The sequence below is a fragment of the Monodon monoceros genome, unplaced genomic scaffold (assembly GCF_005190385.1).
Source record: "Monodon monoceros isolate NGI ecotype Baffin Bay Population unplaced genomic scaffold, NGI_Narwhal_1 Super_Scaffold_10, whole genome shotgun sequence".
NCBI lineage: Eukaryota > Metazoa > Chordata > Mammalia > Artiodactyla > Monodontidae > Monodon > Monodon monoceros.
In genome coordinates, this window is record NW_021703766.1 from 28,993,352 (window position 1) to 29,019,382 (window position 26,031).

Consider the following 26,031-nt stretch of genomic DNA (forward strand, 5'->3'; position numbering starts at 1 on the left):
TCCTTATCAATAAAAGTTGACTAATAATATTCTCCTTCTTTAGGTTGGTATAAAGGTTAAATGAAGTGATGCACGTGAAGTGCCTGGCATATAGTAAGCATTCTATTAATGGAAGGGGTATTACTGTTGTTCACTGTTATTAGTATTAGAATTGGTGTTATTGTCAACGAAGAAACTGAGACTCAAGAAGAGAGGAAACCTTGACCAAGGCCCTGCAATTAAATAACAGAAACGCTGCTGTTCCAGGGTTCTTTCCACGGGACAGAGGGACTCCAGCTCACCCACCCTGAGTCTCTCACTGTTTATTTGGGCATCTGTGACCTTTCCAGCATAGGTTACCTGTATGCTGCAGGGAGCGGAGATTTAGACTTTCTAAGTTTCCTCTTCTGGCTGGGGCTGGGGCCCCTCTCTAGTCTCTGCTAAAACAGCCGGCCAACATGGCCACTCAATCGGTGTCTTTATTCATACTTGTTGATTTTTCCCACGGGGAAACTGCTGAAGGGAGAGGAGGGGAGACTGGGTGAGGAGCCAGGGTTTGGTTTTCCTCCATCCAGTGGAGTAAGTGACAGAGGAGGGACATACTAAATAGAGTGACCAAGGGGACCATCACTACGTGGGCTGAGATGCATCGTGCAGTGACTTCAGATAACCTGAGTCCTTCTGTCAGGAAATGCAATTTCAAAGTGGAAAAATAGATCAAAACAAACAAAAAAAAACAAAGTGCATACAAAGCAAACTGCTAATGTAGGGACGGTTCTAAGGCAGCCAGCAGTGAGAAGGCCAGGTGTCTGGCGTGGCCACCGGGCCATGCCCCTCTTCCACTGCCCCATGCCAGGCCAGGCTGTCGGGCCACCAGTGCCCTCTTCAGACAGTCTCTGTTGGCTCCAAGGGTGCTGTAAAGCCACAGAAGGTTGTGGAAGGAGAAGAGCCTGAAGGGTGGCAGCACCAGGGCAGCCCAAGACAAGGCTGCATTGAGAATATCAAAGCATCTCTTTGGGGGTGGCTCTGGAGGGCTGGTGAGGTGTGGAGGGGGAGGGGCACCTGGGACGGGTACAATCAGCACCTTTCTTGGAGCACAGGGCAGAGCCACTCTGTGGTTTCTTAAGTTACCAGGTGGGAGTGAGAATGCTGATTAACTACAGAGCTGAGGGCTGCCAGGCCCATCCGGGTCCTTCCCTGGTGCTCAGGGCCCGGTGTGCAGAAAGTGATAGAGAGGCAGGCCCTGGGGGAGGCAGAGACAGCTCAGCAGCCCAGCCAGTCGGACTTGATGCTTCCGAACTTCACGCTCTTCAGACTTTGGTTCTCCAACTTCAGGTAATACGCGCCCTTGAAGAAGTAGCTGTGACCTGGGATGAGAAAGAGAAGAGGCTGTGACCAAGCCATCCTCAGGCATTATGGCACAGGGAAGGTTCCTGAGAGTTTTACAAGTCTGCCTGCCATAGGGAAGAAGCTTTTAAATCACAGGAGACCCCTGTGAGGCTGGAAGAAGGGAAACGGCTGTGGAATTATGCTCTCTGAGTCTTTGTTTCTTCATCTTTAAGATGTGGATAACGATACCACCTCTTAAGGCTTCTGAGGATTAAATGAGATGATATATGCTATAATTAAGATAAATAACAGAACTCCACTGAGCACAAGCTCCAGACTAGGCACTTTCCTTTTCCAGAGGTGGCAAACCAGGAGGCTGCTAGCCCCATCGGGCCCACAGATTGGTTTTATTTAGCTCACACAGTTTTTTCTTTTGTTTTGTTTTGAATAACTGGCCAACATGTAAACATCTGGAAATTTCATATGAAAATACAGATTTCTCACTTCCTTTTAAAAGAGTTAGAATATCTAATAACACTGCTCCCCTTTTCTTGCAGGGCAGAGATCGCCAGAAGCCGAGAAGCAACTGTCCCCTGAAAATGAGCCATGTGCTCTCTGGTGCTCCACAGACCCCACCACTCCCTACTGTCTGCCCTGCCTGCTTCACTTATTCATGCCACCAGCTTGGCCCCTGTGGGCTTTGGAATTTCTTACTCCGAACATATATGATCTCATTTTCTTCCTTTCAAACCCTGACATATAGTAGGTGCTCAGTAGACGTTTATTTCTGAAGATAATCTTTAACCTAGCACCTGATTGTGTACTGCTTTTTCCTGGACATGTAAGACCTTTAGCCCCTGGAGGTCAGGGCCATGTGCTTAGCGTGTGATAGGAACTCAAGAAGCATCTTTGTGAAATTTAATTGAAATCTCCTCTAAAAAGCCAAACCGGACTCATTTCCAGGGCCCTAGAGACCTCCCAGAAGCCTCCTCAGGAATATGGTTTCCAAACTCCAAACTCTATCCCTCGCTGGTTTGGCGTTTCATTCAGCAAGGGACCAGGGACAAATTGAGCCGATGGGATATCTCTGCCACCTCAGCAGCAGGGCCTAACAAAGTTTGTGCTGTCTCAAATGGAGCCATCCTTCTGCTAATAGGAAGCAGTCACAAGGCCCCTTGCGGAACCCAAAAGGGCCTGGATCAAACCCCAGAATGAATCCAGGGCACTGAGCCCAGGTTTCTCGCTCCCAGCAGGCCTCCCGCCCTCCCTGCTCCCTGGCTCCAGGCTCTGCAGCTGTAGGGGCCTTTCTGGGTCTTATTGCCTGGAGCCAGCTGAGTGAGCAGAGGTCAGGGGTCTGGATGCCTTCCCAGCACTGGGTTGAAGGGGCCGGTTTGTTTTCCCGGGGCGCCGCATGCTTTCCTGCACAATGAGGGAGTGTGTGCTTGCGAGGAGCAGGGCCCTGGCTGGGGGGCAGGGAGTCCTAGAAAGTGGACAGAGGCCTGGGCAGCTCACCCCCGCCCTGCAGGTCCACCACGGCATCCAGGTTATCAGGGATGGCGTTCCAGGCATCTGCGATGAGCTTGGGGAAGCCGGGATCCATTTTCTTCTTCACCTCATTGTATCTGCAAGGAAATGGCCATGGTGAACCTGTGGGGATCCCTAAAGGCCAGCCCTTCCCAACTTGATAGGAGGGCCATGATGATGGCTCCTGGGTGAGCCTGGGAAGCCAGACCTAGCCCTTCAGGGAGGCCATTGACTGGAGCTGAGGGGCAGGGAGTTAGACCTGGGTGAATCCTAATTCCACTACTCACTAATTAGGTGACTTTGGACAGCCCCATGAAAACAATCTTGTGATTACTGCTCACGTTTAAGCAGTGTGTTACCCACCTTCCATATACTTTTTCAATCCTTTCGACAACGCTAAGACACAGTCACTACCATAATACCCATTTTACAGACCAGAGGCTTAAAAAGGGCACCCAGTTTCTAAGTGGGAGTCCAACCCTGGCCTGTCTGGCTCAGGGCAGCAAACTGCTCTCTGGGCCTCAGTTTTACCATCTGTAAAATGGGTTATAATTAATTTAATGCATTTAATTAACACATATGTGAAACAGAGTAAAACATGAAAAGTGCCTATCCCAGTACCTGGTACTGGGTAGGTATCTGGGAAATGTTAGTTCCCTTACAAACTCTGATCCCTGCTGCAGTACAAACAGCACTGGCCCAGGAGCCCAGAGACGGGGTCCAGCCCCATCACTGCCCTTCACAGCTCAGCTTGGACAAATACTGCTTCTTCACCTGTCAGGTGGAGTTGACAGTCCACATCCTGGGCAATGATCTTGGCTGGGACAGTGAGGTTACAGTACAAGGTGGTGTGTGAACCCAAGCCCTGTCAGTCACAGGGCGACTTCCTGCCACCTCAGTCCCAATTGCAGTTCTCAGGGCAAGTCGTTATCTCGGGCTCTGCCTTTAATTTGTGTAAATACCTTGAGTATTAGTTGGCGTATTCTTCTTTCTGGCTAGCAACATCTGTGTCTTTTTAATTTGGAGGGAGAACTTTTTAAATGCTGGGGTTATTTTGATTCCATTGCTTCTCCACTTACACTCAATATATTTATTATCCTGTAAATATTTAATGAGCTCCCACTGTGTCGCTGTGGATACTGTAATCAACAAGATAAAGTCTTGCCCTCATGATGCTGATTTTCTAGATAGAACTGTGTTTGAATGCCATCCCGGTGACAGCCAAGCATCAGCCTCACAGCTGACTCTCTTCTTCCCCACAGCCCGCCTGACGACCTCCGCCCCAGATGCCAAAAACAGCTTCCTCTCTGAGTCCCCTTCTACAGGGGTGTTCCCCCTCTGCCCATCACCCTCAGAACTGCCAGAAAAGCCTTCCTAATCCCAGTTATGTCATGAAACTTCTTCTTGCCAAACCTAGCATGCTTCCTCATGACCTGGGGTACCAAAACCAAGTTTCCCAGCTCAAAATTCTAGCAATCCATCCATGTCACCTGCACTGACCTCCCAAACTACATTCTCTAGAGTGATGACGGCTGAGAGCTATGTGTCCTTGAACTTGCCCTCATTTCTTTCTCACTCTACCCACGGAAGGTAGGGACAGCAGGAAGCAACCCCATTTGATGGATGAGGGAAGTGAGGCTCGGAGAAGTGAACCAATTTGCTTCCAAGTTCTTTTCCTCCAGGAAGAATACAGCATGGAGCCATCAGAACATGTTGGCTCTGAACAGAACCACACCTCTTCACATTCCTCTCTGTCCCCAGAGCCTCCTCTGGGAGCCTCCTTTCCTGCTCGCTGGTACACTCTTTTGAAAGACTTCTCTGTGAGCCTCTGAACTTCTCCGTTCTGGCTGTAGAATTGCAGTGCAGAGCAGGTGTTAAGAACACAGACATCGGGCTTCCCTGGTGGCGCAGTGGTTGAGAGTCTGCCTGCCGATGCAAGGGACACGGGTTCGTGCCCCGGTCCAGGAAGATCCCACATGCCGCGGAGCGGCTGGGCCCGTGAGCCATGGCCGCTGAGCCTGCGCGCCCGGAGCCTGTGCTCCTCCAGGGGAGAGGCCACAACAAGGAGAGGTACGCGTACCGCAAAAAAAAAAAGAACACAGACATGTGTGTCCAAGCTTTTTCAAAGGTATATCCTTGAGGCACTTCAGCCTGAGTTTCTACACTCAGAAAATGGAGCTAATAATAGCATCTACCTTAAATGAGAAATACAGGTGAAATGCATAGCCCTGGGATGTGGTACAGGTCCCATCACAAGAGCCATCACTATTTTATTTGTATGTGTTTATGTCTCTTCCCCTCACGATATTGTAAGTTCCACCAGGCAGAGAGCGACTATTTCTTGACAGCCGTCTTCCAGCACCTAGGTAATTGTCTGGCACATAGGAGATATTGAATATATTATTGTGGGTTTAGTGGAAGCTTCTAGAAGCAAGGGCTGAGCACTCCCTGGCATGACCTAGGGTTTGCCCAATCTGGAAGCAGCTGCTCATCCTCTGTCATTCTGGAGCTCTCTCTCCTTCTCCAGAAAGGAGGCCTGGGCAGCGGCAGACTCCACCAGGACCAATGTCTCGAGATCATTAACTACCTCTCCTGGGAAAAAGATCTGTCTCCTTCGGAAACCCCGCCCAGATCCTCCAATAGATGTTTCAGTTCTGCTGCTTTTAAGGAAGATTCACAGAACTTCCTCTGTAGAGCAGGCTGTCCATCCCAGATCCAGGCTTTGTGAGGTGGGCTTGCTATGGAAAAGGACTGGGAAGCAGAGAACTCTGCCCCAAACCCAGCAAGGTACCACCACAGCGTGAGCATCAGTGTGTGTGTGTGTGTGTGTGTGTGTGTGTGTGTGCGCGTGCGCGTCTGTTCTCATATGTTTACATTCACCGTACGTGCTGGGGGGTGATTATAAATGTCCTCTCAACACCATGATTCAAAGACAAGGGTTCTACGATTCTGCTCTGTGAGGCTGGGCCTCTTGCTGTGCATGATTCTAAGATCTGGAGATTCGGAGTGCCTACTGTGCCGAGATGCCCTTCCACAGTACGTGCGCGTGCCTGAGAGTGTTCTGGAGCCTGTGGGCAGAGCGCCTGCTCCGCGTTTTCCTGGCTGACTGTTTCCTTTCTTGAGGCTTGAGATATCAATCAGCTTAAGTTGCTAAGTATCTTAGCAATATGTCTGGAATTCCACCCTGCCACGGCAGCCTGGGACATAAACAGCTCCTGAATGCAGGGCAGCTAGGGGCGGGTGGTGGGGAGGAGACGGGAGGAGAGAGGCCTTGGGAGGGAAGCAGGATTGTTCCAGGGGTGGCAGACAAAGGTCCAGATGCAGCCATGGGAGGAAACGTGGGGACGCTAGGAGGGAAGGAGGAAGACCACCCCTCCCCCACCGACCCGATGACCCTGAGGGTACAGTGCAGGGGGCCCAGGGTTAGAAACCAGAAGAAGCGGTTATAATCCTATAATCTGTGGCCAACACACTTGCCTATAAATAACTTAAGACAAGTTGGTTCATTTCTATGGACCTCAGATTCCTCATCTAGGAAATGTGAAGATTTAAAATCAAACTCCTGAGGTCTGGGCTGCCTCTCACTAACCTTTCCTGGAGATCAGGCTCCCTGACCCTCAGGCCTGACCGTGGCCTCTCAGAATCAGACCCTTCCCTTTAGATGAGCTGGAGCAGAGAGCTACCTGCTTCCACACTGGCCCCCGGCCAGCCTGTGCCCACAGCTACTGAGCCTGTGGCAGATGGGCCAGAGGGTGCCGCTGTTTTCAATGAGGCCGAATTTGGATGCTGGCTCCAGTGGACACCCGTCTCAGTTTTCATCCTGTGTTTGCTATCTGCCATCCCAGCCTCCACCACCCCCATCTCTTGGGACCCCACTATCTCAGGTATAGTGTAGAAAAGTGAAGAATGTTCTCTGGGAGCCAGAATTCCAGGGTTTAAATCCCAGCCTGCCACTACTTGGCTGTGTGACTTTAAGCTAGACACTTAACCTCTCTGAACCTCTTTCTTCACCTGTAAAATGGGAGGAATAGTAATAATAATATCCACCTCATAAAGCCTTTGGAATGGTGTCTGGCACATAGCATCAGAGTAGCAGCTATTATCTTTATTTTTATCACTCCCTTCTTCAGTGATTCACTCTAAAATATGGGGCTCCAGACCAGACGGACATGGGCCCAATCCAAAGACTTCTGAGAAGGGAAAGGAGGATCTAACCAGAATTGTACCAGTAATGTGCCCAAGAATAGCTCACCCTTTGGTGACTTTTCAGAGGGCCAATAACCCTGGCAGATTAGAGACCGGAGAGGGGGCATCCATGGTCCACCAGCCTCCAAACTTAACCCAGGAGGCTCAAAGCCCGTGTCTTCTCTGTGTCCACGCAGCTGGTGGTGCCGCTTTCCTTCGCACCGCCCTCCCTTACCTCCAGAACTTGTCTCCAGCGAAGATGTACGTCTTCTTGTTCTTGCTCCAGTTAAAGGCAGCATCCACTTTTTGGACATCAGGAGGAAGCCCCAAGCTGGTCAGCGGCTTGGGGTACCCTCGCTCCAGGGTGCTGGCTGAATAGACCCAGTACTCATTCCCTGGGGTGGAAGAAGAGGGTGGGCTGGTGGCAGGTGCTGGAGGCTGTTCCTCCCACCATCCACTAGGGACCCCACTGTGGCCTTTCTCGGCAGGGACACAAGTTCTGCCCAGTGCCGCATTCAGTGTCCGGAATCAGGGTCCACATATAAGGTTTTACAAATCGGTTATGGAAGGTCCCTGGCCAAGAAGGTAAGTGGGAGTGAGTCCTAGCCTGGCTCCACTTACCAAGCCAGAGACTCTAAGTGCCACACCTGTTGTGAAGAGGCACCTTTTTCTAATTTGCACAAAGGTCCCCTGTGAGCCAGCAGCTGCCCTCATCACTCTGGGCTGGAGGAGCTGGGAAGCCGGCTGGTGGAACATGCACCCGTGGTGCTTCAGTGGCCCCGGGAAGCCACCCCTGGGCCTCCACCGCAGCCCTTCCTGAGCTCCCTCATAACAGCCTGGTTTTCTGTCTCCCCCACTAGTTCATGAGCTCCCTGAGAGCAGGGGCTGCATCTCTGGCATATGATAGGTGCTCGAATAAAGATTAAATGAGCAGGGTTTCCCAAATGTTACCCATGTGACCCTACGTCGGTGATTTTTACCACTTATAGAGTCTCCTCATATTACTTAACTTGAATTAACATTTTGCTTTCAAGGAATTCATTTTGAAGTCTACAGAAATAAATTTAAACATTAAAAATGAAAACAAATAGGTGTTTAAAAAATTCTAATTAAAACTGTCATCTGCCAAAGGCACTAGCATTAGGAAGGTGTTAAAGACACCAGAACTAAAGTGTCATTTTCCCTCTGGAAAAGGAATCAGAAGGATTGAAAAGGGATTAAAAGGTTATTGAAACGGTCGTTCTGTGGGCCAGAGCTAGTTGATGCTGAGTGTCTGAACCCATCTCCCAGATGATGGTTGAAAGAGTGGACCCATAAAGGAGAGGGAACACCCACCAGCGCACAGGAATCACGGTGCAGTGCCGCCTGGAGCCCAGGGCCAGGCAGCTCCCCTCCCACACACCTGCAAAGAATACAGCCTTCTCCTCCTGTGGGGCCTCGTATACAGCATCGATCTTTTCTGGGAGCTCAGGCCAGAATGTGGCCACCAGCAGGGGCCCCATGGGCTTGTCACGTGGTGTCACTGTTCGCCAAATGAACCTGGGTGGGGGAAGGGGACACAGGAAACCAAACCTTCAGTCACTCTGCAGTTGTAACTGCACATGCCTCTATAAGCCCTCTCAGAAACATCCCTGGATGATGCCCTGGGAGGAGGGGAGGTAAGATCAAAGAAAGGGTGGAGAAGGACTGGAGAATGGGCAGAGCCCCCTCTGCAAGATGCCAGGGCTGAGAAGCAACCTTTTGCTCGCCCTCCTGCTCCCTCCTCCAGGAAGCCTTCCCTAACTACTTCTGTCCCTTACTGTGTTCTCCCTCCTCTGAGCCTCTTAAAATCATCAACACTGAGTGCCCAGAAGAGTAGTTTGATTGTTTGTTTTTTTTTAAGTGTCTTATCTTTCCTGTCAGATTCAAAGCCAATTCAGGCAGAGGCTGATGGCGCTCAAAAGTATTTCCTGAATTGAAATGATGGATTCAGGCACTTTGGCAGGAGTAGTAAAGAGCCATCGTTTACTGAGGGCCTACTAAGTGCCAAGCGCTTTATGTGGCCTGTAAAATGTCGATTTCAATGTCAATATCATAAGATACTATGCACTCTCAGTGGTCTACCCAGCATCTATTACCTTATTTCCCGATCAGCCTTCCTCACAAGATTCCCACATTTACGGCCCCTCCTTTCCTATAGGTGGACCCAATCCCCATTCTGATGAGTTTAAGCTACCAGCTCTCAAAGTGGGAGCTCCAGACCAACACCTGGAACTCGTCAGAAATGCAAATTATTGGACCCGACTCAGGACCCATGAATCAGACTCTCTGGGCTTGGGGCCCAGTAATCTGTGTCTTAAGAGCCTTCCAGATGATTCTAATGCATGCCAAAGTTTGAGAACCACTGAGCTAAGCCTATCGGAGCTTAGCATTCCCTGGCAATGTTATTGATGCAGCAGTGGCCATATGTCCTATGTTGGCACAATAAGATTGAACACATACACTTATAGTTCACATCTGGAGATCTGTCTCTCTCTTTCTTTTCTGCTGGATGTTTGCAAGGAAGTTTATAGCCCTGGCAGCCATTGTGTGACCCTGAGGGACCCAGTCTTAGGATGAAGACAATGCCAAGGAGAGCAGTGGACGAAGACATCATTGAATCAGTGACCCTCTTTCTGCCCCTGGAGGCAGCCCTACCCCTGGACTTTGTACCACGTGGGAGTAATTTCTTTCCATTGTTTAAGCTGGTTTCAGCTGGGATTCTCTGTTACTTGCAGCCAAAACATCCTGATACAGGAAAGTATCACAGTCCTTATTTGGCAAATGACGCTCAGAGAGGTAATGGAATTACCAGGATTCAAATCCACATCTGACTCCAAGTCTGAGTTTAATTATCCTACAATACTGCCTTTCTTGTCCCCCACAATGCCTAGCACCAATTTCTGCATATGGTCAGAGCTTAAATTGTCTTTTTTTTTTTTTGCGGTACGCGGGCCTCTCACTGCTGTGGCCTCTTCCGTTGCGGAGCACAGGCTCCGGACGCGCAGGCTCAGCGGCCATGGCTCACGGGCCCAGCCGCTCCGCAGCATGTGGGATCTTCCCGGACCGGGACACGAACCCGTGTCCCCTGCATCGGCAGGCGGACTCTCAAACACTGCGCCACCAGGGAGGCCCGGAGCTTAAATATTTACTGATTAATTCAAGGAGTCCGTTAAACACTCATCAACTTCCTTTTGAAAGAAAGTGTGATGTGTCAGGCCAGGGATGGCTCCGACCTGGGCCTAGGCGCTGCACCCTTTCCCAACTCTGTACTCAGATCCGCACGTGTGGTCAGGGCTTCTTTAGGGAGAAGTGCCACAGACCAAGGGTGGTGCTGGGGCACGGGGCCCCTGGGCTCACCTCTTCCCCAGCCCTGTAATGGGGGCTGCAGGACAGCACTGACATCTGTTGTTACATGTCCTGGTTTGGGCATTCATGGCCTGATGGACCTGACTTCTCATTGCATTTTGGGTCTCATCTCACTCCGTATTCTTGCCCTCTCTCTCCCTACTGGCATCTGCCCCCCGGCACCTAGCCCAGTGCCTGGAGCAGAGGAGCCCCTTCACAAGAGTTTTTGGAACATCTTCAGCCTCACCAGGCTCTCCTGGGAAAAGCCAGGAACTTTCACATCTCTACGGCTTTGTTCTTGCAGTTCCCTCATCTCAAACACGCTCCCACCCTGCCAGCCCCATCACGTCCGTCCGCATCTGCTTCTCCTTTAATGCTTCCCCTTGAGCGCTGCTTCACCTGCAGAGCTCTTCCTTCACTCGGACGTGTCCACAAAGCATTTTGCTAATGTCTCTTGCAGTCACATCTCTTTCATTCTGCCATGTCAGTCCTCTATGCCTCTATTCCCTAAACCAGACTGGGGGTGCTCAAACTTTAATGTGCATCAGAATCGCTGGGGAAATTTTCTTTTTTTTCTTTTTTGGCTGTGCCACATGGCTTGTCAGATCTTAGCTCCCCTACCAGGGATTGAACCCAGGCCCTCGGCAGTGAAAGCTCAGAGTCCTAACCACTGGACCGCCAGGGAATTCCCGTGGGGAAATTTTCTTAAATGCAGACGCCTGGGACCCATTCCCAGAGATTCCAGTCAGAGGGCCTGAGGGTGAGGACAGAAACCCACACGTTTAACCCTCACACTCTAGGTGGTTTCTGTGTGGGAAATCCACTGACCTCTTTTTGAAGACACCGATTCAGGCATTAAGCAGCCCCTCCACCTCTGGAACAACACCTTGCACCCCCAGCTCCCAAAGCCTAGCAAATGATTTGGCACAGTAGGTGGCAAGTAATTATTTGTCGATAATAACAGCTAGTATACTTGAAGGCACTTAGTCTGTGTCAGGCGCTGTTTTAAGCACTACGCTCACCTAATCCTTACAACAGCCCTGTGAGATAGGTTGGAATATTCATCCCATTTTAGAGATGAGGAAATTGAGGTTAAAAAGAGATACACAGGGCTTCCCTGGTGGCGCAGTGGTTGAGAGTCCGCCTGCCGATGCAGGGGACACGGGTTCGTGCCCCGGTCCGGGAAGATCCCACATGCCGCGGAGCGGCTGGGCCCGTGAGCCATGGCCGCTGGGCCTGCGCGTCCAGAGCCTGTGCTCCGCGACGGGAGAGGCCACAACAGTGAGAGGCCCGCGTACCGCAAAAAAAAAAAAAGAGATACACAATTAACTTGCCTATAATCATGCAACTGGTTAGTAGCAGGTCCAGGATTCTAACCCAGGCAATCTGGCTCCAGAACCATTCTCTCAGCTATTATGCTCTATGGATGGACAGATGGATGGATGATGGATGGACAGATAATGGATAGATGGATGGATGATGGACTGACAGATAATGGATAGATGGATGGATGATGGACGGACAGATGAATGGATTGATGGATGATGAATGGACCCTTTAATGTAGTCCTAGATTCTGCCTGCCTTTAGGATAGCTGGGTGAGTCTTAGCCCCTGATGGATTGAGTCGGGGCCTTTATTTATAGCACGAAGGACCACTTCTTTCTACTCTGTGGTTACTTGCTCCCCATACATAGAACATTTTAGGTCAAGGCCATTCCAGGAGAAGGCCTGTGGTAGACTGGATTATTGTTCCTAATTCTTCCCTCCATCCCTAGTTTAGAAGTATACATCCACGTGTGTTGTCACACGACTATGCAGTACCATCCCCTAGAGTAGGTATTGGGCTTGGCCACGTGATTTGCTTGAGCCAGTGGAATATTCTCAAACATGCTGAGACTGAAGGCTTTAAATGTGCTTGTGTGGTTTGATTTGGCCTCTTGTGCTCCTGCCATGTGCCACAAGTAGCCGCTAATCCCAGGAGAATGAGTGACACACAGAGCATACCTGAGCCCAAACTGCAGCCCGAAGCCAAGGCATCTAGTAGACCCACAGACTAGGAGAGGGCACAAGAAATGCCTGTTGTGGTAGCCACCAGGATCTATCTGACACGCAGCAAAAATGGTCTCATAAAGGCCATTCTGTGAAGCCCACAGTAGGATCCTTGAGCAAGAGATGGGCACGAGAATAACAGAGAAGGGGCAGAGGGCAAGGAGGACAAGAAGCAAGATCCCGCACTTACCGGTCCTTGAAGAAGAAGATCTCCCCACGGATCTGAGAGATGCCATCAAAGACGATGTCCTGTTTGCAGATCTCAGGAGTGATGGGGCCCAGTGTGGGCGTGGGGCCGGTGCCAGTGTCAATGTCAGGGGAGGCCCCTGGGGGAGGACACCTGACCTCAGACTCAGACTCTCCCCAGCTCCAGGGGTTCTCCCTACCAGGCTGAGCCCCTAGGCTGGCCCACCCAACCTGCGAAGCATCAGAAGAATAGTATTCTGGCCTCAGTGTCAGCCCAGGGAAGACGGGGGACGAGGCCTGGACTTGGAGAGAGGAGACTGAACAGAAACCGGAATCCTGTGGCCCTTCACCCTTTACAAATGCTCTTCCCTGACATCCTCAGAATCAGTCCTCTCTACATCCCTAAGAGGTAGGCATCATTATTACCCCCATTTTACAGATGAGGAAACTGAGGCCCAGAAAGGTTGTATATGACTTGCCCAAATATTTAAACCCACAGCTCATGTTAGTAAGCCCACAAGAGAGTCACGGTGGTCAGAGGGGAATACTCGTGTGTCCAGCACTGGGGGGTGTGGTACTTCCTTCACTCCTAAGGATAACCAGCCGCAGTTTAGAGATGAAGAAACTGAGTCGAAAGAGGTAAAGACCGGCTCCATCTTTTGCGGCTGGTGAGTGGCAGAGGCAGCACTCGAACCCACAGCCTCTCACTCTACTGCAGTTCTTCCCCGAGTCCAATGTTCCCCACACGTCATCACTCCAGAGCCAGTTTCATGATTTCAGCTTTGTCCAGGTACCACCCGTACTATTACGTATTTACTTTTTTTAATGGGGTTACTTTGTAAACTCTGGCCTCACTGTAAGCATTAATATAAATAAAATCCCTAGTTTCAGGTACTAGTTGTATTGATCCTATTACACGTTAAAATAGAAGAATCGTTAGGAAGACTAGAAACTTGCACCCCTGTGTCACTAAGGTCATTCCAGGCACTGGGAAACTCTACCTTGTGTTTAGCTAATTCTCCTGGATTCTAAACCTCACTTGGATGCATAAACCTGGTTGATCTTGGGCCAGAGGGTTACCTTTCTCATACGTCAGTTGACCCGCCTAGAAAATGGAGAGCCCATTTCTGCCCCGCCTGCCTCACAGCATGGCTCTGGGGAACCAAGTGGGGCACAGACACTGGTGTTATTTGGAAAGGAAAGGGCTGTCCAAGGGCCCCCTTGGAGAGTTGCTCTGACACACCCAGACCAGGTTAACACTCCTGCCCTTGTCTCCTGCAGTCCTAGACAAATGGGACCTGGATGGTTCCACTCCCTGGGCCTCCATCCCCAGTGGCATGACCTCCCCAGATCCCTGCCCCAGGAACCCCAAGCTGAGGCTTACCATAGAGCTCTTGAATGCCCTTGATGTCATCATGTGACAGGCGGAAGTTCTTGGTGTAGGTGTAAATGGGGGCCATTAGGGCTCCGGGATCCTCTGAGTGTTCCAGCCCCATCGCATGGCCAAACTCATGGGCTGCCACAAGGAACAGGCTGTACCCTGAGGCCCGCAGGGAGGGGAGGAGGGACAGAGAGACAGGGAGAAAGATGAGAGAGAAGTCAGGCCTGGCCCCGGTGATGGCGACATTTGAGGACATCCCCATGGTGGGACTGAGAGCATGGAGGTGACATGTACTGATTTTTCCTTCCCCCAAGAATTCTGGGGTTAACAGACCATGCCTATGGTTTTCAAGGAGAGTCAACCAAAGTCCGCTTGTCCCTTTCCAGGTGGGCTGCACGTGTGCTAGAAAGGGGAGCACGTAGCATCGGCAAATCCTCTATATAGAGTCCCATTTGTTAAAAATCCTGTTTCCTGGCTCTTTGTTTCTCTATAAAGACTAAGGACAAAACCTGCTCTGTGGGTTCTCCAAAGAGGTAACCCCTGGGACCACCATTTCTGCTCCAGGGGAAGCAGTAAAAAGGTTCTCACTTGGAGTGGTTGCCCAAGCTCAAGCCAGACAGTGGGCAAACCCTACTGTCACACCCTGTTGTGTATTGAATTGTGTCCCTCCAAACCCCACGTACCTGTGACTATGACCTTATTCGGTAATAGAGTCTTTGCAGATAAATTAAGATGCAAGTTAAAATGAAGCCATACTGCAGTAGGGTGGACCCTTAATCCAATGTGACCCATGTCCTTATAAGAAAAGAAGATACTTAGAGATGAACATATAAGGCCAAATAACAACAGAGGCAGAGATTGGAGGGATACAGCCTCTAGAGGGAATGTGGCCTTACCCACACCTTGATTTTAGACTTCTAGATGACTCTAGAAGTGCAAGAGAATAAATTTCTGTTGTTTGAAGCCACCTGGTTGGCGGTACTCTGTTATGGCGGCCCTAGGACACTAATACACCGCCCCCCAAGTGCACCACACCTGCTCTGGAGCCTTAAACCACTCCAGCAGGTGGAGAATCCCACCTTTAGGTAGAGACTGCAGCAGGTAAAATCAGGATATGTCTTAGCACGGCACTTGGTGGAGGATGAGAAAAACTCCTTTGGCCAGCCTCTGTCAGCTGGCGTTCTCCAAGTTCCATCTCATTGAGAGTAAAAAGAAGAAAAGTAACTTAAAGAGAGGCTGACCTAATTCTGGCTGGCCCAGGACCAGCACTCTCACCTGGCCATCTGGGGCCTTGAACCCAATGACACTGGGCCCTGCAGCCTAGACTGGGCACAGTGCCCCCAAGGATTCTGTTCATTGCAGTGACCACACAGTACGGTCATGACCTGTCTCCTGGTCACTCTCTCGCTCCAGCCTGTGAGTCCTGGAGGGCAGAGAACTGTCCCAGGTAGCTGTGTTTTCAACACCCAGCACTGACGAGGACCCCTCCATTCACAACTTGGCAAAGGATGGTGCCCGTGGGGCAGGAGGGCTGTGGACGCTTCCCCATGCTGCATGGAGGGTGGGGAGAGCAAGGATGAGGCTCCTCCTGTTTTCCTCTCTTCTGCCCACCTGGCTCCCTGAAGGCAGCTCTCTGTTGGAGTGAGAATGCCTCGCAGGAGAATCATCTCTCTGGGGCAGGGCTCCCTGTGCCCAGCATTGAGACATTTTGGGGTTTGACAGCCCCACCTGGAGGGGTTACAGATGTGGGAGGGAAAAGCAGCATCTCCTCGGGAAAGCTGGTTCCCACCCAGGAATCGGGTACTGGGATGGATGGGGTCTTATTTCGGAGGCCATGTCTCTGCCCGGAGAAACAAGGCCAAGGCAGGGACACTGTCTCCACGAGGAACGGACAGCATCTCTGCCAGGTGGGTGGGTCTGTTGCGGGCAGTGTCTCTACCAGGGTAGGTGGGTGTCTGGGGGGCAGTGTCTGTGGCTGAGGTGGGTGGGGACTCTGGAAGATTTCCAGCCCAGTCGCGGGCGGGGCGGGGTGTGCAGTGTCTTTGCCCAATGGCCAGGGCTCCTACCTTGGTCGGGGCAGAAGCCCCACTTGCGGTCATCGTCGTAGTTGGCCGTGGTCGCACACCACAACTTCCCATCGCTGCGGCCGGCGCTGGTGCAGCTCTCGTGCTTGTTGCCCAGGAAGGTGAAGGGGAAGACACAGGGGGCACCTTCCGAGTTCCCGCCCACAGTGGACATGGCTGTGGGGTTAGGGACATGGGTCAGTAGGCAGCAAGGGGTCTAGGGCCACCGCCAGGGAGCAATGATATGATGCGGCCATTAACAAACCAGGCTTACGGAGTACTAGCTCAGTCCGGGGCACGTGGTCAAGTGCTTTACACACCGCTCACCTGCTTGGCCCCCTCCAACAGCCCTGTGTGGTTGGGACCCTAGGTTACCCCCCATTTTATGGATGGGGTGACTGGAGCTCAGAGAGATTAAGTAACTTGCCTGGGCACATGCTGCTAGGAAGTGGCAGAGCTGGGATGCAAACCCAGGCAGCCCGATTCCAGAGCTTTAATTAGCCTCCCCTGGATGGGACCACAGCAGCTAGAGGCAAAGGGGGCTGGGCAGAGCTGAAGGTGTCAACACGTTTCCCGAGACCGGGAGCTCCATCACACATGGTCTCGTGGGAGACCTACCTGTGTCTCCTGCAGAGAGCAGGGACTCAGCAAATGTCTGCTGAAGGAAAGGAGGAAGAAAAGAAGCGAAGGAGGGAGGGAGTCCTTATTGAAAAACAGAGACCAAAGGAGATACAGACTAAGACAAAGAAAGGCAAGCAATAGAGACATTGAGATGAGAGAGAGGGAGAGACAATTGCCAGGGAGGCTGCGAGAGTGCGGGTCGTTCAGAGGGTCCTGGGTGGACCTGACATTAGACATCACCAACCGATTCAGCTGAACTGGCTGTCGGTGCCCAGCGTCTGTCCTGATTTTGGTGTCTGTGCTGGACCAGCTGCTACACACCCTGACTAGCGCCCCCGTCCTGGGGAAAGGAGGTGGGGACAGGGCTCCCGTGGGCTTGCTATCGAAGGACAGGGAGAGGCGTGACACCTACCGGTCTCGGGGCAGAAGCCGTACTTCTTGTCGCGGTCGAAGTCCTCGGTGGTGCCACACCAGCGGTAGCCATCGGTACGGCCCTCCGTGGTGCAGCTGTCATAGGATGTACCCTGGAAGCGGAACGGGAACTTGCAGGGCTGTCCGTCGGCGTTGCCACCCATGGTGAACAGGGCTGGGGTGCAGGAGAGAGGGGGAGGGTGCGAATGTGAGGGAGACCGCCCACCTGCCCACGGGAGCATCCGCTGGGCACCTGCATGGGCGCAGAGCTGCTGCCCACCTGCCCGCTCATACCAGGGAAGTTGTAGCATTGGTAAAACGTTAATTCTGAGCTCCCAGGGTGTAATTACCCCTGCCTACACGGCCAACCCCATCCTTCCTCTGGGACATTATGGACGGCCCCTCCACACCAGCAATAAAATAGTTAACACCTGGCACACAGTGGGGCCCTCAGATCCCTGCCCCAGCCCCAGGGTCACTGTCCACTCTGCCTGGCTGTTGCCCACATCCCTGCGGATTGCTAAATATATCATCCATGGTGGGCAGGATGGCAAGAGTCTCTCCATTTGATAGATCGGGAAACTGAGGTTTGCAGAAGCTGGTTCCAGAACTGCTCATGGTCATAGAAACGGAAAAACTGGATGAGGGCTGTAACTGAAAACTACAAAACACACTTAACCGCAATTTCTCCCTTCCTCGCTCTGTCACACACGCTTGTGCACACAGAGAAAGCTTCACCTCCTTTCAACCCCAGGCCCTTTCCTGGATGCTGCAGTCCCTGCACAAGGGAGGAGGACAGGAGAAGGAGGGCACGACAGGGAGGTGGTGTTTTGGGGGACCTTTCAAGACACACCCCAGGCTCCCACTCTGACCTCCCCAAGACATGGGCCATGACTGGAGAGTTCAGGGCAGACAGTGGGATTAAGAGTCTGGGCTTGTCTGTCTTGGGTTCTTCCCCTGCTCCCGCGTACCCTCATCCACCCTAAAGCTACAAAATGGTGTGTCTTTGGATTTGCCAACTAGCAAAACCACAAGTGCGTAACAAGGACCATCTGTGCACTACGGCGCCAGAGGTGACTTCACCAGCCCCCGTTAACTCCGCCATGGCCAGAATTGAGCCCAGTCCGTGGCGCCCCCAGCGCAGGTCTTGGGGCCCCATACCCTCACTGCTCCTGTCTCCCCAACCAAGTGACCTTCTCCTGCAACGCCAGAAACAAGGGGATGAATGGAGGAAGAAACACTGAGGCCAGATGCCTTGGTGACCTCAAAGTGGGAAAGGCAATTGTTAAATGTATCATCCATGGTGGGCAGGATGGTGTTAACCTCAATGGAGGCCAGTCTCCACCTCCGGCCTTCCAGCAGCTGCATTTCTACCACCCAGGAAGCCCCCATCTCCTCTCAGATCCTGCCCCCAAAGGGATGGAGAGAAGCAGACGCTGGCTCAGCAGTCAGGAGGGGCTGAGTAATCGGAACCTCTGCCCCAAGACCCAAACACGTGCATGTCGTGCGTACTTGCATCTGGCTAAAGACCAAATCAATGGATAATGTTCAGGGCAGGGAAATACCCTTCCCTAACTTATGAATTCCAGCTGTTTCTAATTCTATTATCAAGACATTCTGTTCTAAACACAGGGGTTGACACATGGGAGGGTTAACGCCATCCAAACCCCTACCGAGAAATGCAAGATACATTAAATATTTTTGGTTTTAAATATTTCTGACTTATTGATGGTCAATGCCTTGAACTCTTACTTAATACAAAGTATTGCGTGCACTTTGGTACCAAAAGCGTAAACAGGAACACAGTTAACCAGGTCTTTGTTTTTTTCCTTCTGTCAACATGGCTGGTACTTAGGGTTCAGTTGCAATAAAGTCACAGAGATTCACAAACATGTAAAATTACAGCCAAGAAGACAGAGGCATCTATAGATCAAGGAGTCTTTATGGGATAGTGAATACTTTTAAAAAGTATTTTAAAAGGTTTTGGACTTTCTCCCCTTTTCCCCAAACTTTCTCAGCTTTCAACCTCTAGAATCATTAAACACAATGACTTGATAGAGTATGAAGTACGTATGCTGTCCTTTTATGATTTCTGATTATGAAGTGTGTCAAGGATAGATAGATGAAAAAGGATTGAGTGTGTATGTCAACACCCTCACCTTTTAAAAAACTTTTCCCTCTACGTTGCTTCAAAATATCTGAAGCTTATGTCTGAAGCACTGACAAAAAGGCACACACAAATACTGTGTCAAACCTAATGCCTTTGCCAAGACACAGAGATGCAGCCACAAGCAAAGACAGATGGAGACCAAGAAAGGCAGATGCAACAGCTCCCAGACACTCCCCCACCCCCACACACATACTCAGAGTCCAAATCAGAACCAGAAGTGATGGCTGAAATTCCCCAGGTTGGCGTCCCCAAGCCAGGCTGGGTACCAGGCCTTGGTGTCTGAGTCTTGCCTCCCAATCCCACTGCTAGGCTTCTCATCTACCCCCAAGCCTCTCCTCATGCCCTTGAACCCCCAATCCTGCTGGAGGGTAGAGAGTGGTTCTCTAGAGATCTGCTGGGCATTTTAATTGTTCTAAGTTCCTCTAACGCATGTTAGAAAAAAATAATTAGTGCATCAAACTGGTGAGTTCAAAAATATTGTTACTAATGATAAAACTTAAAGAAAAAAAGGAATTGATTTAATGAAAGTATTAACTGAATAATGGAACAGACGAGAGGGGCACAGTGATGGCTCAGATCAGGACATGGGGCCTGAAGAAGGGGACACTGGTTCCCTGGCAGTGCCAGGCCTGGGGAGTGTGGAGGCCGGGAAGGTGGAGGTCTGGGGCCAGGAGGACACTCACCTTCATGGGGGCAGAAGCCGTACTTGCCGTCCTTGTCGAAGTTGTAGGTGGTGGAACACCAGAGGAAGCCGTCGCTGCGGCCTGTGTCCGTGCAGCTGGTGTGCTCCTTGCCATTGAACAGGAAGGGGAACTTGCAGTACTCCCCGTCGGCGTTCCCGTACTTCACGCGGACCACTGAGGGGCCACACAGGGTGGAGGGTGAACCTCTCCGGGCCTTTCTTTAGAGACCAGGATTGTGACTCACCAGGGTGGGTGACCTCCCTCCCCCTCCCATCTGAGCAGATGGAGGGGTCCGCGGTTGCCAGGGAAGCCAAAGTCCTTGTTGCTAGGTGACAGGGAGGCATGCAGAGGACCGGCGAGGAGGCTTGGGCACGTGGATGGTCACTTTCTTACCTTGCCCTTCTCCCAGGGTCCACAGCTCATCGTCATCAAAGTGAGAGTCTCCCCCAATGCCAGGGCCTGGGGCGAAGGCGTGAGCCAGAAGCCCGTCTTTGCCGTCAAAAGGGTACCCATCTCCATGCTCTGAAACACACTGGATCTCAGCTTCTAGCTACCCCGCTGGGCACTGAAACCCAAGCACATGCCATCCATGGTTGGGGCCCTTTAGCCCACCTAGCATGTGTCCCCTTCCCTTGTCCTGTTGGGTTATCCAGGACTGGGGACACAGTGAGTCTAGAGTATTGCCTACTTGACTGTCACCATCCTATTGTCTACACTACTCCCTCAAGTCTACACAGCCTTCAGAATCCCTGCCACCAACCTTCACTGTCTACACTACTGCCAATGACACTACAGCTATCCACATACCTACACTACCATACCAGTCTCCTCACCACCCACCCTCCTTGTCCACAGTGTCTATACCACCTACCCTCAATCCACACTGCTCTCTCTTAGCCATATCACCTCCCTTCATGTCACACTATCCCGTGGCCACAACACTAACCCTCATAACCGCTTTGCCACCCAGGGCCACATGCCTACACTGTCTCCTGTGCCTGTGCCACTTACCCTCATCACATACCACTCACAATGTCTACACTGCCTACCTTCGTGTCTACACTACTGTCAGTGTTCCTATCCCAACACACATGGCGCCCTGGACCCTGGGTTCTATTCCACTTACTCTCATGTCTACACTGGTCCATCTGCCCCACTCCCATATCTCGAGTTCCTCGGTGTCTTTGAGTGTCGTCCAACAGAACTTCCTGCCACGATGTAGTCTGATGTATCTACTGAGCACTTGAAATCTGGCTAGTGTGACGGAGAAACTGAATTTCAAATTTTATTTAATTTTAACTAATTTAAAAGTAAGTAGCCCTATGGATCCAGGGGCTACCGTGCTGGACAGGAGATGGGGAGCCATATGTTTTCAGGTTCACACCGCCTCCAGGGAGTCACGTCACTGCCTTCCCATCAACGCGGCTCTCCAGCGTCTGCATCTTCTGCCCTCCTAGCTAAGCTGGAAAGGAGTCCCCTGTGGCTCTCTGATGTCTGGATCGCCCCCTTGTCTCTGCACTGAGCCCCCTGCTGGCCCCTCTTCTGCCTACCCCAGCGGCCAAAGTTGATCATGATGTCAGCTTCTCCATCATGGGTCCGAGAAAACCGCAGTGGAGTCACGTCACTCCAGACTCGGAAGGCACGAGCGAAGGCATTGTCCACTGTCTCGGGGTCCAGATCAGGGGTGTAGCCAATGATCCTGGGGGTGGCAGAAGTGCACGTGAGTGTGTATGGGTGTGCAAAGGAACGTGAGCGTACCTACGCGTGTGAGTGCATGTGTGCAAGGGTGTGTGTGTGTATGCAAGTGTGTGCATACATGGGAGGGGTGTGCGAGTCTGTGTGCACGAGCGTGTGCATGCGAGTGTGGATACACAGGCAGACAATGTGAGTGCATGTTGAGTAGAGCTCCCTGGGAGAAGAGCCCGCCCAGAGTGCCTTGAGGTCTGGCGGTGCCTCAGATCAGCCTGTATGTTCAGGCCCTGCCTCAGGCGTCTCTTCCCTCCCTCTGGCCGAGGGAGAAGGATGGGGGTGTAAATAGTGCATTATGGAACACAGCACAGAGATCTCATCCTTGGAGTCCAACACGAGCCGTACGGAACAGAGCCCGCAGCCCAATTAACAACCAATGATAACAACTCTATAATACAATAAAAAACCCAATTAGCAACCAATCATCAAGTTCCCTTTACCCGCCCCAATGACCTCATCTGATAATAATAGTGACTAGCATTTATTACAATCTTACTACATGCTGGACACTGAAAGCCCTTTATACATATGATCCAGTTCCCAAGCCGTAAGTAAGGCTTCGTTTTAACCCCATTTGGCAGATTGGAAAACCAAGGCTCAGAGCGCTGAAAAGGAAGGAGTCCAATGCTGCACAGCCAGTAAGCGTCAGATTCAAGTCCTGGTCTGTCTTATTCCAGGTCCTAAGAATTCTGCATGCAAGCTCCTTAAGAGGCCAAGTCCTCCCAAGATAGCTCCCGGGTCCCCGGAGCGGGGAGGCAATGCCCAATGAGATGCGGTGTCCCTTGGCCCAGGGCCCTGCCTCCCGCAGCCCTGCCCCGGCACCTGTAGGTGATCTGGTTCTTGTCCCACTTGGGCTTGCGGGGGAAGAAGTTGTAGTTGGCCACGTCGGGGTTGCCACAGCGCGGCTTCCGCATGGTCTCGATGGTGCTCTGGTCCAGTTCACCTGTCTGGGGTAGCCCGAAGAACTTCTGCATCTTCTTCAGCGTGTCCTTCAGCACAAACAGGTTACAACTCTCCTTGGGGCAGCCATAGAAGGTGTTCAGGTATTGCTGGAAGAAGTAAGCACCCCGGCACAGGCAGCCACGTTAGGATGGCATAGTACTGATCAAAGGAGTCAGGGGCCCAAGGGCACTGGGTGGAGTCCCAGGTTCCCAAACCAGCTCTGTCACCCACTAGCTGAGTGACATAAAAGCTGTAGAGAGCACGGCTTGGGAGCACATGTTGAGTGCTTACAATGGGCCCAGGCACTAATGTCAGCTTGTGTTAACTCACTGAATGCTCACAGCAACTCTATCATGTAGACAGTCCATCATACAGGAGGAAACTAAAGCACAGAGAGGTTAAGAAACTTGCCTAAGATCACACAGCTCACAAATGGCAGAAATGAATTTGGACCCAAGCAAACTGGCTCCAGGGGCCAGGCTTAGGCCTGTACCTCTCTACCACCCCTCTATACCTCCATCATCTCTTTTAATCCACCAAACTGCTGATGACATGGGGATTACTTTCCTCACTTTTCTTTAAAGAGATTCAAGGGCTATGTGCCTGAGTTCCAGCAGCGGTCAGTCCTGGGTTCAAATCCTGAATCTGCCAATTTCCCAGAAGAAAACAGTCCTGTCCTTCAGGTCCTGTGCAGCGGGCTCTGCCCAAACGGAGGCCAAAACCAAACAGGCCCCTGCAGGGCATCGGGGACCAATCAGCTCACTTATTTGTTGAACAAATACTTTTTGACACGTACCAGGTGCCAAGCCTGGTGCTAGTGCTGGGGGTCAAGTGGTGAGCACGACAGATGTTTCTAGTCTCTAGGGTTCAAATCCCAGTGTGGGGAGGCTGATGGACCACAAATAAGTGACAAATTAAATATGTGATAGGAATGGTGGGAGAAGCCAGGAGATCTCATTACTGGGGGCCTAAACTTGTTTGAGAGGGTAGTTAGGAAAGAAGAAATAAACGGTATAATAATAATAATGATAATAACAATATAATGACTAATACTTATTGAGCACTTACCATGTCCCAGGTACCCTTCAAAGTGTCTAAGATTACCTCTCCTCGAACCCCAAGACAGGTACCATTATTACCCTCAGTTTGCGGAAGCAGTTGAGAGAAGTTAAGTCACTTGCCCAAGATTTACTAGGCCAGTTGATTCGTGCACCCCCAGATTTGAGGCCAGGCAGACTAAGTTCAAAGCCTGCCTTCTCAAGCCCCGGTCCCCACTGCATTGCCTCTGGGCAACATGGACTTCCATATGCTGTAGAAAGCATGGGGACCCAGGTAGCTTTGTCAGTGCTCCAAAGCTCCACCCTCCCCCTCAGCCATAGCCCCCTCATTATGCAGACGACCTCCAGACCCTTGAGAAAAATAGCCCCCTAAAAATGTAAGGTCTCCCAACCCATTTGTCCAGAGAAGGCAGAGACCTAGATGCTGGAAAGGGGGCAGGGGTGGTGTCACATCCAGAGAAGGGGCCCCCCAGGTGACCAGGGGGCACGAAGATCCTGTCCTGGGCAGTTTGGGGACCACGCTGAAGGAGAATAGGGGCTTTCTAAGGTGGCTGAAGCAATACGTGGCAGATGTCTTGTGCGCTGGAAAGAACATCTTGAGGGGTCCCCAGCCCGAGGCGCTTACAGGGTGAGGGGGAGTGTCCTTCAGCTGCCCGCATCTCTGCTTGTGCAATGTGGTGGCCTGGATGCCCCTCTGGCCAGGCAGGCGCGCCCGCGCCCGCGCGCGCTCGCAAAACAACATCTGAGCCGCAGCTCGGAGCCCCGCCAGGAGGGAGGGCTCCCTGGCCGCTCTCCGACCCCAGCCGGCCTCAGTCCGCCCCCGCCCCACGCGCCAGGGCCCTCGTGCCGCCCCTCCCTCCGCCCTGCCGGCCAATTCTCTCCTTCTGTCCTCCGACCCCTCTGGAGAAGTTCGAGAAAATTTTCTGAGGTCCAACCCTTGACCCTCCTTGACCAACTTGCTCATTGAGCCACTGGAAAAAGCGCTGTCCTCTTCCCTCCTGCCCCCAATACTTGCCAAAAGGTCCCGGGGATCGGTTTGTCCAAGGCCCCTCTCCAGATGTGTGCCAAAGGTTCCCAGACGTTTGCCAAAGTTCCGCTTCGCCCAGAGCTCCCACCCTCACGCGTGCAAAAACTTATCCAAATTGTGTGCCAAAGGCCCCTCTTCTCTAAGTCCCACAGGGGTTTAAAGGATCCTCCACCGTTTGCAAGAGACCCCTTTAGGCTTTTTGCCAAAGGCCTATCAGGACGCTGGCCAACGGCCTCGTTAGCCAACCCCCCAGATGTGTCCAAGAGATGTATACAAAGCCGCCCCCCTTTGCCAAATCCCGGATACTAGACAATGTCCTTACCAGCGGTTTGCCAAAGCACCCCCCGCGCCCCCCGCTGTGTCCCGAAAGTTGCCAAATTGGGCTTCTCTTACCACAACTCCCCACCCCCTCCTCCTGCGAACCAGACCACCCCATGCTGTTTGCTGAAGTCCCTCCCCCACGCTGTGTGCCCTCCGTGGCGATGGGGGAGGGGTGGCCCTTCCTCTACCTCCGAAGTTTGTCTAAACTCGGTTGGATGAGGCTCGCTTCGGAACTCACCACAGCCAACTCTTTGTCCGTTTTGGGGGCGACATCTCCAGGAAACTTGATGATGGGCGACGGCGCGGCGGTGGCGCGGCCCAACAGGCAGCCCAGGACGCAGAGGGCCCGCAGGGGGCCGGCCAGCGGGCCCCGAGCCACTCGCGCCTCGGTCATTGCGCTCCCGGGCCCCGCGCGTCGCCCGGGGGGTGGCTGGCTCGGTGCGTGTGGCCGCGTCGCCGCCTGGCTGGCGCCTGCTCCCCCGCGCAGCGCTGCGCCCCCAGGGGCTGTTCGACTCGGTCTCCTCGGCTTTGCCCGGCTCAGCGGCGCATGGTCCGGCCCCCAGCCCTCGCCGCCGCCGCCAGCTCTCGCCGGTCCTGGCAAAGCCTTTGTATGTTTAAAGCCCCAGATGCGTAGCTCCAGCCACCGCCGGAGGAAGTCTGGATGCAGCGGAAACAAGGGAGGGCAGCCGCCAGATGTGGCCGGCTGGGCTGGGAGGGCGCTGGCAGTGCGGCGCCGGGTGGAGGGGGAGCGCTCAGGCCCGCCCCTCTCCGCCCCATTCTCCCTCTCGCCCTCCTCCTCTTTTCTCCTTTCTTTTCCTTTCTCCGCCTCTTTTCCCCTCAGCCAGAGCTTTGGGCCTCTTCGAGAACCATCAGTGCGGCGACCTTCCAACCTTTACTCCCCAATCCGGGCGCAAAACCTATGGAACCTCTGCTGGGAAACATCTGGCGCGACCACTCTAGAAACTTGAAGTCCTGAGGCTGGAGAG

General features: G+C 52.3%; 1 protein-coding gene across 1 annotated transcript; it reads right to left on the minus strand.

Moving 5' to 3' along the window:
* Window positions 1–25,736, minus strand: MMP2 (matrix metallopeptidase 2). Its single transcript, XM_029209950.1, has 13 exons — window positions 25,284–25,736; window positions 22,520–22,746; window positions 21,499–21,647; window positions 20,342–20,470; window positions 19,949–20,122; window positions 17,097–17,270; window positions 16,067–16,240; window positions 14,004–14,159; window positions 12,624–12,759; window positions 8,420–8,556; window positions 7,253–7,412; window positions 2,821–2,930; window positions 1–1,346 (listed from the first exon to the last, which is right to left on the minus strand). The coding sequence occupies exons 1-13, from the start codon at window positions 25,437–25,439 to the stop codon at window positions 1,243–1,245; spliced, it is 1,986 nt and encodes a 661-aa protein (XP_029065783.1). The 5' UTR covers window positions 25,440–25,736; the 3' UTR covers window positions 1–1,242.
* Window positions 25,737–26,031: the final 295 nt, after the last annotated feature.

Bases quoted from the DNA above. Each gene is read 5' to 3' on its own strand.
- MMP2 (XM_029209950.1), bottom strand. From the start codon at position 25,439: ATGACCGAGGCGCGAGTGGCTCGGGGCCCGCTGGCCGGCCCCCTGCGG. The intron at 14,160-16,066 runs GTAGGAGCCCTG...TGCGGGCCTCAG, and splicing joins GGGCTTCTGCCCCGACCAAG to GGTACAGCCTGTTCCTTGTG. The intron at 7,413-8,419 runs GTGTGTGGGAGG...CTTCCACCCCAG, and splicing joins GAAGGCTGTATTCTTTGCAG to GGAATGAGTACTGGGTCTAT.